A 13,497-nucleotide genomic window follows, 5' to 3' on the forward strand; every position below is an offset into this window, starting at 1 on the left:
GAACCTTCTAGGTGTTGATTCCTAGGGTTCAGTGTGAGAACACAGCACGAGATAGAGCTGTGGCATGTGTAGGGGTGAGGGGGAGTGGGTTATTTTATGGCGGTAACATACACATAACATAAAATTTGCCACTTGAACCATTTTAAGAGTATGGTTGAGCCCCCTTAAGTCCGTTCACATTGTCATGCAGCCTTACAACCATCCTTTCTCCAGAACTTTCTTCACCTTCTGGAATTGAAACCATACCTATCAAGCCAAAACTCGCCATTCCCTCCTGTCTGGCCCATGGTAACCACCATGCTACTTTCTGCCTCTATGAACTTGACTGCTCTAGGAACCTAAGAGAAGAGGAATTGTACCATATCTGTCCTTCTGTGACTGGCTTATTTCATATGTGTGCATTCTGAAATGTCAGAAATCCTGGAAAGATCTGATGAGGGGATTTCTCTGGGGCTCATGGTCCCCAAAAGATTTCCTGGCAGGCATTGCTTATCTTTTCTTCAGAAAAAAGAAGTCTCCCAATTTGATTCATGATTATTAAAATGTCCTCTGTATGGGAATTGACAAAGACCAACTCTTCTTTGAGGAGATGCGAGGTATTGTCAACCAAGTTTTCAATGGAGAAATGTAGACAACTGTTGTCTTCCAGGGACTTTTCTGCTAGGTTTTTGGTCAAGGTACACAGAGGGGGCAGAGAGATGGTGTGACCACCCCTGCTGGTGGCCAGCACCATGCCCTCTACCTGTCTGCCCCTTATGTTGTCCACTTACATCATCATGTTCCTGGGCATCCCCAGTGGATGGTCTCTGGACAGCCCTGATCTCGTTGCCCATGAGACACTCTCTTAGAACATTTAAGGCGCGTAAGAGAGGGTGAACAGTAATACCATAATTATTCATAAGAGGAAATGTGGAAACTAGTGTTTACCTTGGTTCCTGTCATGACAAGGGCAAGAGGTAGGTGCAGGTATTTTTTTCTAAAGGTCACATACCTTACGTTGTGAATCTGAGTCTTTGTTTGTTAGGACAGGCAGATTCTCTGACATGGGAGTTTGCATCCAGGCCAGTGGCCAGCTGTAAGGCGTAGCACTTATTTTCCATGCTAATTATGTCCGTGAACTTACTTTTCGCCCCCAGGATATTGAATGAAAGGCATCTAACTCAGGTTTGTGGGTTGTCTCTGACTCTCTGTTGTTGGCATCTAAACTAGGGTACCTCTCTTCTCATTGCCCAGAAGGAGGTGTGGCCAGAGGAAAAGAGGGTGAGGGAGTCCCTTTGTGACCTTTGCTGGAAGTTTGGCCCAGCGTGGGGAGGCACTGTTTACAGGGAAATAGGTCTGGGGCAGGTCAGAGGGCCAAGGCAGGGGCCTCACTGGCTAGGGGGGTGAGGAGCGGTAGAGGACAAAGGCCCTGGTAGAGCTCTCTGCACCCAACACAGTCCCTGCTCCCAACCTTTGAATCTTCTACCTTTGTTTTAGGAGCTGTATGAGTTTCCTATTGTTGCTGTAGCAAGTGATCACAACTCAGGGGCTGCAAACCACATACATGTGTTATTTTATCGTTAAGAGGTTAGAAGTCCCATCAAGGCTTTGGGAGGGCTGATTTCCTCTGGCTCTAGGAGAGAATCCCCTTCTTTGCCTTATCTCACTTCTGGAGGCTGCCTGCCTTCCCTAGCTTGTGGCCTCATTCCCCATCTTCCAAGCCAGCAGCGTATGATCTTCCAGTCTCTGCCTGTCTGTCTGTCTCTGTCTCTGGATCTCTCTCTTTCTGTTTGTCAATCTCTTTGTTTCTCTCTCTCTCTCTTTTTTTTTTTTTTTGAAAAGATTTTATTTATTATTTGAGAGAGAGAGCACGAGTGGGGTAAGAGGGAGACGCAGACTCCACACCAAGCAGGGAGCCCAACATGGGGCTCGATCCCGAGACTCTGGGATCATGACCTGAGCTGAAGGAAGATGCCCAACCAACTTTCTGTTTGTCTCTGTCTCTCTCTCATTCTCTCGTCTCTGTTTCCATCATCACATCTCTCTCTGTGATTCTGGCCTTCCTGCCGCCCACTTGGTAATTACATTGGACCCAGCTGGATAATCTATATCATTTCCTCATCTGAAGATCCTTGATTTAGTCACATCTGCAAAGTTCCTTTTGCCTTGTAAGGTGACATGTCCACAGGCTCTTGGGATTAGGAGGTGGCCATCTGTTGGGGCAGGCGTTGTTCTGCTCTTACAGAAGCTCCACAGGGGAGGGATGAGAAAAGGGAGAGCAAAGGAAAGAAATGGGGCTGGTCTCTGGAGACAACGTGAACACAGCGTCTCCTCCTCATCTCCTCATCAAGAACTGATTGAAGCCCAGTTATCAAAAACTAGGGATAAGATGGCATATGGATCGGAGGGCAAGTTCACAACAGAAGTGGTGCAGAAAAAGGGCCAGAAAGAAGCAGTTGGGGTCCTCGGGGGTCTCCACGAGAGAGAGAACACTGGCTCCCCTCAGCTGCCCAGAGTGGGAAGGTCATTCACCCGCCCACACAGGAGCGACAGCCCACACACCTCAAGGAAGCCCAGGAAAAGTCTGGATGAATCCTCAGCTGATAATGATATGCACAATTGAAAAACAGCAGGGAGGAAAGAATCCAAAACTAATTGAAATCACCTCTTCACACCGAGGCCTCAGAGTTTTTCCACAGGCACCCAGCAGCAGCTCCCTGTGGAGGGGAAAACTCCCATGGAAGGGAGCTGTGGGCCTCAACACCCGCTCCTGGTCTGCCCCACACATCAGCTTCCTAAGTAGGTTGAAACCAACATTTCCAAAAATATGTTGTATATATTAGTCATCAAATGCTTAATATACCCTCTCTTCCCATTTGGGCATTTGATTGGCAACAATTCAAAACTTGGAGCTCATCCAGGACCTGACTCTGGAGCCCTGTTAGGTGTTGGGCTAACAACTGGGCCAGTGGACCATCTCTTTCCCTATCCCTCAGAACGGGTGTGAATATTAAATTCTTGGGACTCTGGAGTCCCTTTAACTGGGAACCACCAAGAGGTAAGCAGGAAGCAAGTATTTTCCTTACATTTCTGTAAGAGACCTTCAGGTTGGTAGCCACAAGTACCAGAGCATGGTCATGCATTTGTATTAGAAGATAGCTTTCTCTGTAAATTTTGCATTTCAGTTTCAGGATTTACAATAGAATGGATTTTTAAAAATATTATTTGGCTTGTGGCATTGGAATGAATAGAAACTGGGCAGGCTCAGGGTCGATCTAGTAAGGAGACTTAACTACCATTCCGGTTGAAGATCACCGTGTGACCCGTGTGGATCCACACGCTCTTCCAGTGGGTCCCAGTACCCAAACAGTCCCAGACTTCCTGGGGAACTGCAGATGTAGGTTTCTCCACCTGTAGAATGGGAACTTATTTCAGTTGGGTTCTTTGAATACAAAGCTCTTCAGAAGTGAATCACATTCAGAATGTTGCCACTGTCCCTCTAGGTAAGATGTGGTAGAGAAACAACTTTCCCCTCCACTGAGGTCTCTGTTTATGACTTGTCCATAAGTCCACGCTCAGCCTAACCTTTGACTTGAGCCTGAGAGGCAGGCAGCATCGCGTCTTTAAACAAACGGTGCCTGTTTTCTCCAGAATTCATGTCGTTCGTAAACATTGTTGTAAACATTGTTATCTGGCCACTTGAGACCCTGAGTTGAATGTAAATCCTTAGGACAACTGTTCCTGACTTCAGATGAGAGGGTTCTTCCAGGAGAGTAAGCCTGAGCACATGAGCTAATGTTTGGAATCTTCTGGCTACTTCCATTGACCTCTGTCCTCTTAGATGCCTGTGGACTTCCATCGCACGGGTCTCCTGCAAAGAACTCCCATGCAGGTGATAGGCTTGTTGAGTCCAGAGACAGACAGCCTTCTTATCCAAAGGTCATTGCCAGGAGACATGGCAGAGCTTCTCTAGGGGCCGGTCCCATGCATCTCTCTTGGCCCAGAGCAGGGAGAGGATGTGTGGGAGGAGAGCCTTCACTTCCTCACTCCTCAGTGGGAGCTGTCTGAGGCTCAAGGCTACATGAGTCTTGTGTAATAGCATCATCTGCGTGTATAATATTTATCAAGGATCTACAATAGGCCTGGCCCAGAACGAAAGAAGCATCTATACACGCCATGATTTCTTTCCCTGAGAAAATGACATTTGACGTGGAGAAGTTGACATCTCGCGCACATTGAATTGTTTCATAGGATAAGTCCGTTTGCCCTTCAGTTTCTATCTTATGGGAGATAATAACTAGGGGAGATAATAAAGCTGACACTTAAGCTGCACTTGAGCAGGAATAAAGAGATCATGGTTTGGTGTTTTGAAAACAGCCCTGAATGAAAATGTGTATAATTGGCCCAAGACACATCTGACTGAAGGCTCCTTGGATTTGGTTTGGTTTGGTTTGGTTTGGTTTCATTTAATTAACTTCACTCCCCAATTCCTGGGAGTTTCTTCTCCAAAAACCTGCCCCAGACCTTTCTTGACTTATACTCCCAGGAGGTGGCCCCTTTCGTTAGTGTGTTCTGTACAGCACAGACTCAGTAACCGCCTGTAGTGTAGGGAGAATTCTGCTGCCAGAGGAAAGATCTAGGGGAGCATTGCCCTCTAGAAAGACGGGTAGGCTACAAATCTTGTTGGTCACATTAGCCAGGCTCCACATTTCCCCATAACTGTGTTTTGACATACATTCTTCAAGTGACATTCCAATCCTGAACCCAACTCTTTCCTGGTTCCTACCTGGCTGAGAGCTGCTCTTGGCACTCTCCTGGGCACAGAAGAAATGAGGCAGTTGTCCTGCCTTGCCTTCTGGGAGAACCTTTGAATTTCTATCATGCTCCAAGGAATTTGCTAAAGAAACAACATTCTTGGGGCACTCATGTCCTGAAATCTTCCATACCTTTTTCCTTTCTTCTTGGACATTTGTTATCCATCTGTATGAATGCTTGACCCCTGCCCTGGCTCTTGGCCCATTTGAAGTCCTGAAGTCCTTTTGTTTTGTTTTATTTTATTTTGCTAATTTGCTTCTGATCAAGAAATATTTGTCCAAAGTTGATTTGTGAACCAAGTTGAATTCTAGTTCCTTCAACAAATACTTATTGTGCATCTACTGTGTTCTAGGCACTGTGGGGAGGATACAGTGCAGAACAAGATCAGTAGAACTCCTGCCTTCAAGGAGTTCCCTGTTTAGTGAAAAGAGACAAGAAAACAGGAGGTTATGGGTGATATCTGAGATGACATTTAAGGTTAGATAGAAGTTAGGCAAAGGGTACAAGGTTTAGGGTTAGGGCAATTTACTGGCAATGTTGCTGCAGAATATTGCCGTTTGAAGGTGGGTTCTATCCCAAAGGGATTGTATTAGGATTACATCTGATGGCAGATATTAGAAAATTCAAATTATATTGGTTTAATTTTGCAAAAGTTTCATTTTTCTTATATAACAGAATGTATAGGGGTAGGAAGTCCATGACTAGTATGATGTTATCATGAGGCCATCAGGAGGAACCCAGGCTCTTTCTGCTTTGCTAATTAGCTTTCATCCTCAATTTTGTCACCTATTGGTCCCAAAATGGCTGCTCAAACTCCAGCATCACTTCTAAGTTCCAGGCAGAAATAAGTTCAGAGTAGGAAGAACTGACAGGAAGAGCAAATCGACACTGAGCAAATTGAGACTTTTGCTTTAAAAAGCTTTCTGGGAGGCCTTACCCACTAATTCCTGCTTCTACCTCATTGTCCAGTATTGTGTTATATGGCCACCCATCTGTGAGAGAGGCTAAGGTGCATTACCACTGTGAACTAAACCTAGTTTCTGTTCAAAGGAAGAAGAGAAGATCAGATCTTGGGTGCCTAACCCGCAGTTTTTGCAGGAGTGACATAAGCAACAACAAAAAACAATTCCTTCATTTTCATGTTGCATTCATATCCCTTAATGAATTTTATGCAAGGAGGTAAAAGGACAAGCATCCTTCTTTTGTCATCGAGACCTGGAGAAGCACTCTGACATACCCAACATTATCAGAAATACAATCTAGTACACTGTGAAACCCACAGCCTTTTTTTAGACACCATGCTCTTCCTGAGCCATGATCTATCCAGCAGATCCTGGACCCTGGAGAAGAGCATGTCCCAGGACTCCATGAAACTCCATACTCAGGAAAAGGCTGTAACATTTCATGTCCCGAATGGCGCAGGAGGAAATAAGAGAAAAACAAAGCCTCCTGGAGATTGGCGCTGAGCTGCCGGCTGGGCTCATTCACTGTTGCGAGTGGTTATTATTCATTATTATCATTATTAATGATAATTTTTATAACGATAGCTGACACTCATTGAGCCTTATGCTCTTAATAGGCATCTCTTTCCACCTTCCTAACAACACTGTGAGTAAGCGCTATTAGTATTGTCTTTTTCCCACAGAGGACGAGACAGCGGTTCAGAGAAGTTAAACAATATGCCCAGCGTCACACAGCTAATGCGCGGCAGAGCTAGGGGTCAAAGTCGTCTGACTCCAGCAGCTAAATACCCAACCTCACTTCCTTCCTACTTTTCCTTCTCTGTACTTCCTTTTCACCTGCCCTGACTCACTCTTGCATACCAGGCTTACAGGGAATGGAATTCAAACGAGAGCCTCAACGAGACTGTAAATGAATACATGTCATGCTTTATCAGGATGGCTTATCTCTGACCAAAATCGTGGCAGTTAAACCCGGACGTTCTGAGGTTCTACTGTGCTTACGCTCTTTCAGCCCTGCCTCAGGTAAACACGGGGCTCTGAGGCCAAATTCCTGTCTGCTGCCGCTCACCGTGTCAGGTCTCACCTCACCGACTTCTCCCTGGTCTTCGACCCAGTCAGTCAAGTTTGCTGGAATTGCTTGGGTGTGTTAGCGGAACTATCCCTTTAAGCCATTTCTGTTAAGATTGAGGCCTTGAGCCACAAAGACCCAAATGGATTCTAGCCCTCTTTTGGTTTAAAAGAAAAAAAAAGATGTTATTTATTTGTCTGTCAGAGGGAGAGAGAGAGAGTGCACAAGCAGGGGGAGCAGGGCACAGAAGGAGAAGCAGGCTCCCCGCTGAGTAAGGAGCCTGATGTGGGACCCGATCCCAGGACGCTGGGATCATGACCTGAGCCAGAGGCAGATGCTTAACCAACTGAGCCACCCAGGCATCCCAGATTCTAGTGCTCTTGAAGATGGGGGAGAAGGTGGGGAGTCCCGGGAGCTTCTGGGGTATCACAGAGCTTAGGCATGCAAAGAAGTCCTAATGGGACAAAGACTGAGTGTCTCCATAAAGGGAGTTGTCTTCTCTCAACTAGAAATGCACGACAGGGGCTGCAGATCTGTGTCTAACAGGTCAGGCATGAAGAGAGCTCCACTTCAGAAAGGAGGCAGCTAGCCTCGGGGGATTACATGGACTGCCCAGCCTCCTACAGCTGGTACCAGAGCTTAGTTCAGCCTCTCAGGGGAGGAAGAAGAACAGAGAGACTTCCCTTCATGCAGAACCGGAACCTGAACCTGAACCTGGTTCCGGCAGAAGTCCAGGTGTGTCTATCACAGCTCTCCACTAGTCTCAAAGAGAGCGATTCAGCCATAACCTTGTAAAGGGCCGGTTGTCCAAGTGAATAGAGAAGCTGTCACTTCTCTTAAGGGCTGCCAGTGTCATCAGGACAGGGACAGGTAAAACATCCTAAAGGCATGTTCTAAATATACACTCGGGGAAGGAGTCGGTTCGTGTTTAACCCTCCTTTGTCTCAGTATCTGGAGACTCACTTCGAGCTCCGATCTCCAGGCTGTGTGCCAAGATGCTAATTTCTTATAGTGTCTTCCTCTAGCAAAGCAGGGGACAGCTTTTGATGCTTTGCCTAGCCACACTGTGGGGTGTGAACGTGTCATGCCCATGCCCTCTCCCCACGCAGCTCAGCTTCCAGTCCATCTGCTCCCGGCCGGTGATGTCAATGTACCAGCTGCTTCCCAAGAACCAGTCGGCATCCTGCAGGAGGGGCAGGTCTCTTTCCCGGGCATCAGCCTGCTTGCTCTCAGCCAAGCCCTCTTGCCAACCATGGTGGGTCCCTCCGGGCTCCTGTCTCCCCATCTGAGAAGCAGAGGGCACAACCCTCTTCCAGGCCTGTGATTTTTCAGCGTGGCTCCATCCAAGGGTTCCACATCACGTGCCTACTCTCTGCTGACTGTGGGGAGATGGCCAGGCTTATTTCAGGGAACTGAGCTGGGCTGGGCCCCTACAGCTGACAGAGCGAAGGTGGCTGGGAAGAAAGCAGCCTCCTGGTCGGAAAAATGAAGGCGCTTCTGCTGCTGGTCCTGCCCTGGCTAAGCCCTGCCAACTACATTGACAATGTGGGCAACCTGCATTTCCTGTGCTCAGAACTGTGAGTCCCGCGATCACGCTGCCTGCCTGTGTGTGTGTGTGTCGGGTGTGTTGGGGGTAGAACCGGACTCCGTTCCCTGGCTGGTATGTCTGTTTAAAGGAATCAATCCCACATGAGCTAGATGCACTTGACAAAGCACCCAGCCAGCCAGCAGTCTCAAGCTGCATGCTTAGGTCTGTAACTTACCAAAGGGAAAACAAAAAACAAAAAAACAAAAACCACCATCTTACGGATGCCCTTCTTTCCCAGGGAGGCATTTTCTTCCTGCTTCTGTGCCAATGCTGCATTTTGTTTGGTTTGTTGTTTTTTGGTACCCGACTTTTTCTCAATAGATGTGTCTTCTCTTCCTTCCATAAATAGAACCAAAGAGCAATTAAGAACCAGGCTTGCAGACACAGATCTGCAGCCCCTATCCTGCATTTCTAGTTGAGAGAAGACAACTCCCTTTATGGAGACACTCAATCTTTGTACCTGAAAACACGGACAGCTTCAGCACAGTAGAGCGATCGCCCTGTGTGTAAAAAATAAATAAATAAATAGTAGATGTTCGCTGGAGTTTGGGGTTTGACCATTTGTAAACATATGGGCAAGCCGAGAAAACTGCGCAGCAAGCCCCCACATCCCTTCACTTTGGTCGCACGATGACTGCTTTGCCACATTTACTTCGTGTATTTTATTCAGGTGGTTTGGAGTAAATGGCAGTCACGACCTTTTGCCCCCAAATACTTCACTGTGCCTCTCAAAGAAAATACAGACATTTTCCTACATGACCGATGTCTATTTTATAAGAGGAAATGACTCACACACCCAAACTCGACCGTGATGTTTTTCTGACTCCTTTTGTTAGTGAGCCTGACAAGAGGATTGCAGGTGAATGTGAACCATTTCTGGCGAAGGGCTGAGATGTGAAAAGCTCAGTGGATGGGATATAGGTAGAGGTAACCCACCCCCACCCCCGCCCCTGAGCATGTGGTGATAACCAGGACCTCTTTTGTAATTAGCCAGACTAGCCAATGTGTATAGCATAGGAGATGCTCAATAAATTCTTGATAAACAGAGGAGAGAATAAAGGAGTTAGGTCCTTGGAGACACACAATTCCTTCTGAAGACCCTGCACTTCAGGATTAGCTCATCCCATCTTTTTGGACTGTAACCCCAGTCCTCAGATAAGAAGGCTCAAAGGCAAAGTATGTGGGCTAAGCCCGAATGGTGAGCATCTCTGGGGTAATAATGGCATATGGAAGCTTTTCTAGAGAAATATACAAGGGCAAGCTCCTTGGGATTGTGGCAAGTCTCCTTCTTCTCCTTTGATGGTGTCTCTGAAGTCAGGTGCCACAGCGCCCCTCCTCGGTACCCTTGTCCCCACCTGTTGTCCTTCTTGGCCTCTGTGCTCCTTTCCTAGTGGCTGCTGTAGCAGTGACCGCATGTTTGGTAGGTTGAAGCAGCAGAAATCTCTTCTCTCTCGGTTCTGGAAGCCAGAGCCTTGAAATCAAGATGCGGGCAGGGCCCCATTCCCCAAGAAATCTGTCAGGGAGAATCTTCCCATTCCTGGTGGCTGCAGGCACGTCTTGACTCCTGGCCGCATTGCTCCAATCTCTGCTTTCGTCACCATATGACCTCCCACTTGTGTCCTTTCCAATTCTGTCTTTTCCTCTGCTTATAAGGACACTTGGCATTGGATTTAGGGTCCACCTGCATCATCCAGGATGATTTCCACTTGAGATCTTTAACTGAATTACATCTTTATCTAAGTAAGGTCATGTTCACAAACTCCAGGTGGACATCTTTTGGGGAACCACTACTCAACCCACTGTAGGTGCTCCTGAGCCTCTCCATTAAGTTACTTTCAGTTTTACAGCCTCATTAAAGGAAGGCTCTTCACACTGGCCTATCAGGTTTCTTTGCTACAAGTACGTGAATGGAGGCAACTTTTATGTTGAGTGACTGGACCCAAACAGGCCATTCTTTCCAAGATGTGACGCAGTCCAAGAAGCCTAATGCCAGGAAATTGCCAGAATGGTGTTCCCAGACTAATTTGCCAGAACTTTCTGGAAGCTTCCAGTCCCTGGGCATGACTGATGAGAGAATTCTGTGTAGCTATTACCTGAAGCTACTAGTGTGATAATGAACTAATCGGTAAATTAATGACACATTTCAGGTACTATGGTGGTGCTTTGAGAAATATGGACGGTAAAAAAATTGATATAGTACCAACCCTCAAGGAGCTGATAATCCAACTGAGAAGATGAAATTTATATACTTCAGAAATATTAGCAGTGGGCCAAAGCATAAGGGGAAATAATACATTATATGTTAATCAAAGTAATTAAAAAAGAGAAGTAGGGTAGGCAATAAGTTGAGAGGAAGTGGAGTTTACCCATTTCCATGAAATTGGTCAGGGAATGCTTCTAGGGAAGTTGGCAGTTTGATCTGGATTTTGAAGTCATTAGGGAAAGAGTAGGCAGAATCACAGATGGGAAGAGAAAGCACTTCAGGCAGGGTAAAGGGCACTGACAGAGGTTGCCAGGTGGCTGTGGTTGTCACCAAAGCTTTGAGAAACGACAATGAAGAGCAGTAAATGGGACTTCTGGATCCCTTCACTGTTCTTGGAAGCTAGGGCCATAGGATGATGGCTGCATGTTCCTGAGATGAAGAGACACTTCTCTCACTACCCTAGACCACTGGGATCTTGAAAGCAGGCAGAGCTGTGTCACTGGAAAGGGCTGGGAAGCCACATTTCCTCCTACCCCACCCTCCCTTCATCTGAGCTTTGGCACCTTGGCCTTGGGTGAGGTTGACCTGTGTCCGCTATGCTCCCAGCTGCAGAGACCCTCCTGGATTTTCCTTCCTCTTTAAGGCAAAGGTTCTCTCTGCCTGGGTCCTGTTCCTCAGAGCCCAGCTGGAAAATTGGAACTAATCCTGTAAAAAGCGTCAGTTATATGGTGGAGCCTGGGGTGGCCACAAACCCAAATGCCTACAGGAACCAGGAAGGAGTTATTTAAGTATGTGAATCATTCAGTTGTAAGACAAAAGGAACTGGTGAGGCCTCTGAACAACAGCAGTGTGTGTGTGTGTGTGTGTGTGTGTGTGTGTGTGTGTAATTCAAATGTTTTTAGATATTACATATAGTTTAATATATATTATTGTATATGTATATGATCTGTATGATACATATTATAGAAGATATGCATAGTGTCTAAAAGCATTCAAATTCAATTTAAAACAAAGCTGCAACACTCCAGCAGATCACTTCTGCCTGCCCAGCTGGGCCTCAGAGTCAACCGTTTATGACCGTGGGCATCTCCATTTTTAAACATGTCCATGACCACCTGGTGCCTTGACACAGATAGTGAATTCCACAGGAGCAGCTGAAAACCAGAGCATTTGATGTGGAATCCCAGCCCCTAGGTTAGAGGCAGGGCATCTAGGATTGCTCTCAGGGCCCACAAAGAGCACCCCATGACCATGAAGGGCCATGCTCTCTTCCCCCATGAACCCTCACCCCCACCTTTCCACAAACTTTCCGAATTTCCTAGACCCCAAAGTGAATGTAGGAAATGGACCCTAGTCTCATAAGCATGAGCAGGGGTAGGGCCTTTTCATCCTGGGCTGTGCTACACATGAGGAGACTTACAGGTGAAGTCTTGAGAGTAGCGTGGGTTCTGAGGACCCCTCAGGTGAGAACTGAGGGCTGGGGTTTGTTTTACTCAATGCAGATATTTGGGCTCTAAAACCTGCTTAATCAAAAGCATTTGGTAGGGGGCATCTGTTTCCCTTCTGAAGCTCCCAGTGATCCTTATGGGCCCACCATCTTCATGCTCCCCAAGCTCCCCAGGTGATTCTTTTGGGCCCTGCCACAAGAGAACTCTTAGCTCCAGCTCGCATATTCGCTTGCCCTGACATCCCCCGCAGAGAACAAGCCCTTCACTCTCCAGGTCTGCTCTGTCTCCTCAGCGGTCCCTGTCTTCTACCTGGTGAGTCCTGAGGGAGAACCTGGGGGATGTTCCCTTCTGCACACCCAACTTCTACATCCTTGTGCTTCCATGAAACTGGGAGACAGGAATTTGGCTCCTATCTTGGCTAATTGCTACATATACTGCAAGGTCTTCAGAAGAAGACCCTGGTTTGGTTTCTGTGGAAGGGAGCTTGTTGATCTTGCTCATAAGGATTCGAGCTAGCCTCGTCTCTGGCATTGCAGAAAGCAATGGCTTTGATCTCCTCTGTCTTGAGTAATGTCTCTCTGTGTACTTCATTGAACAAAAACCCCGGGGAAAACCTGGTCTGGTCGCTGGTGAGATGTGTTCTACGGTACACACCCAACTCTCAAGAGCCATTTACAGAAAACTGAAAAGTTTTGTCCTTTACCACCCTCTCCCCATTACCATTTTTAGCTCCTGTCACGCTCCCAGCACTTCTCACTTCCACTTCCCGTGTGGCTGGGTGCTGCGTTCACGCCCGTGGTGGAAGTCTGAGTGTGTCCTGGGTCCCGCCTTGCAAAGCATGAAACTGCCCTTTGCTTTAGAGCTACAGGTGGCCAGAAGACAGAGAGGCACAGTCACCACAGGATGGCCAGTCTCCAAAGCCAATGCCGCTGCCATTGTGACTCCTCGGAAAGTCAGGAAATGGATGCCATTACAGTCTGTAGCCAAATATTTTGGTTTGTAAGTGGCCTATCTGTGAACAGTGTTCGTGCCAGTATCTGGAGGGAGAAACTCCACTCTGACCCCTGTAGAGACAGCAGTTCCAAGCAGGGAAGGTTTATTCCCCCTGGAATTCTGTGTGTGGGGAAATTAAGATGAGTGACTCCAATTTCATAATTGGAACCATTGAGGGCTACGGACAAATGAGGTCTCCTGGAGGAGCTGCCAAGAGCAGCAGGAGCTCTGTGACAGCCTTGTGTGTGTCCTCCCTGGGAGGTGGGGTAGGGCCCAGGCTTCAGAGATGCAGAACACCCACCGAGTGTCTTAGGTCCAAGGACTCCAACCACCCACCGTCTCCGTAGTGGAACTTTCTCCAACCAACCTGCAAAACACACTTTCTGACAAACTGCATCACCTTCCTGCAGCAAAAACCTTCACTTTGGGGCTTGCAGGCC

The 13,497-nt window shown here is 47.2% G+C and overlaps 1 protein-coding gene across 3 annotated transcripts in view; it reads left to right on the plus strand.

Annotated features, from left to right (window-relative positions):
* Positions 1 to 13,497, plus strand: part of LNX1 (ligand of numb-protein X 1) — a 175,209-nt gene that overhangs the window by 72,272 nt on the left and 89,440 nt on the right. The window contains exon 1 of one of the 3 annotated variants that reach the window (XM_032851532.1): positions 7,954 to 8,402. The exons of the other annotated variants lie outside the window; for them this stretch is intronic. Within the exon in view, the coding sequence (XP_032707423.1) occupies positions 8,311 to 8,402 (92 nt within the window). The 5' untranslated portion in view covers positions 7,954 to 8,310. Of the gene's footprint in view, positions 1 to 7,953; positions 8,403 to 13,497 lie in introns of those variants that run through there. 3 annotated transcript variants of the gene reach the window in all.

This window comes from Lontra canadensis, unplaced genomic scaffold, assembly GCF_010015895.1.
Source record: "Lontra canadensis isolate GAN:19392208 unplaced genomic scaffold, GSC_riverotter_1.0 scaffold1, whole genome shotgun sequence".
Lineage (NCBI taxonomy): Eukaryota > Metazoa > Chordata > Mammalia > Carnivora > Mustelidae > Lontra > Lontra canadensis.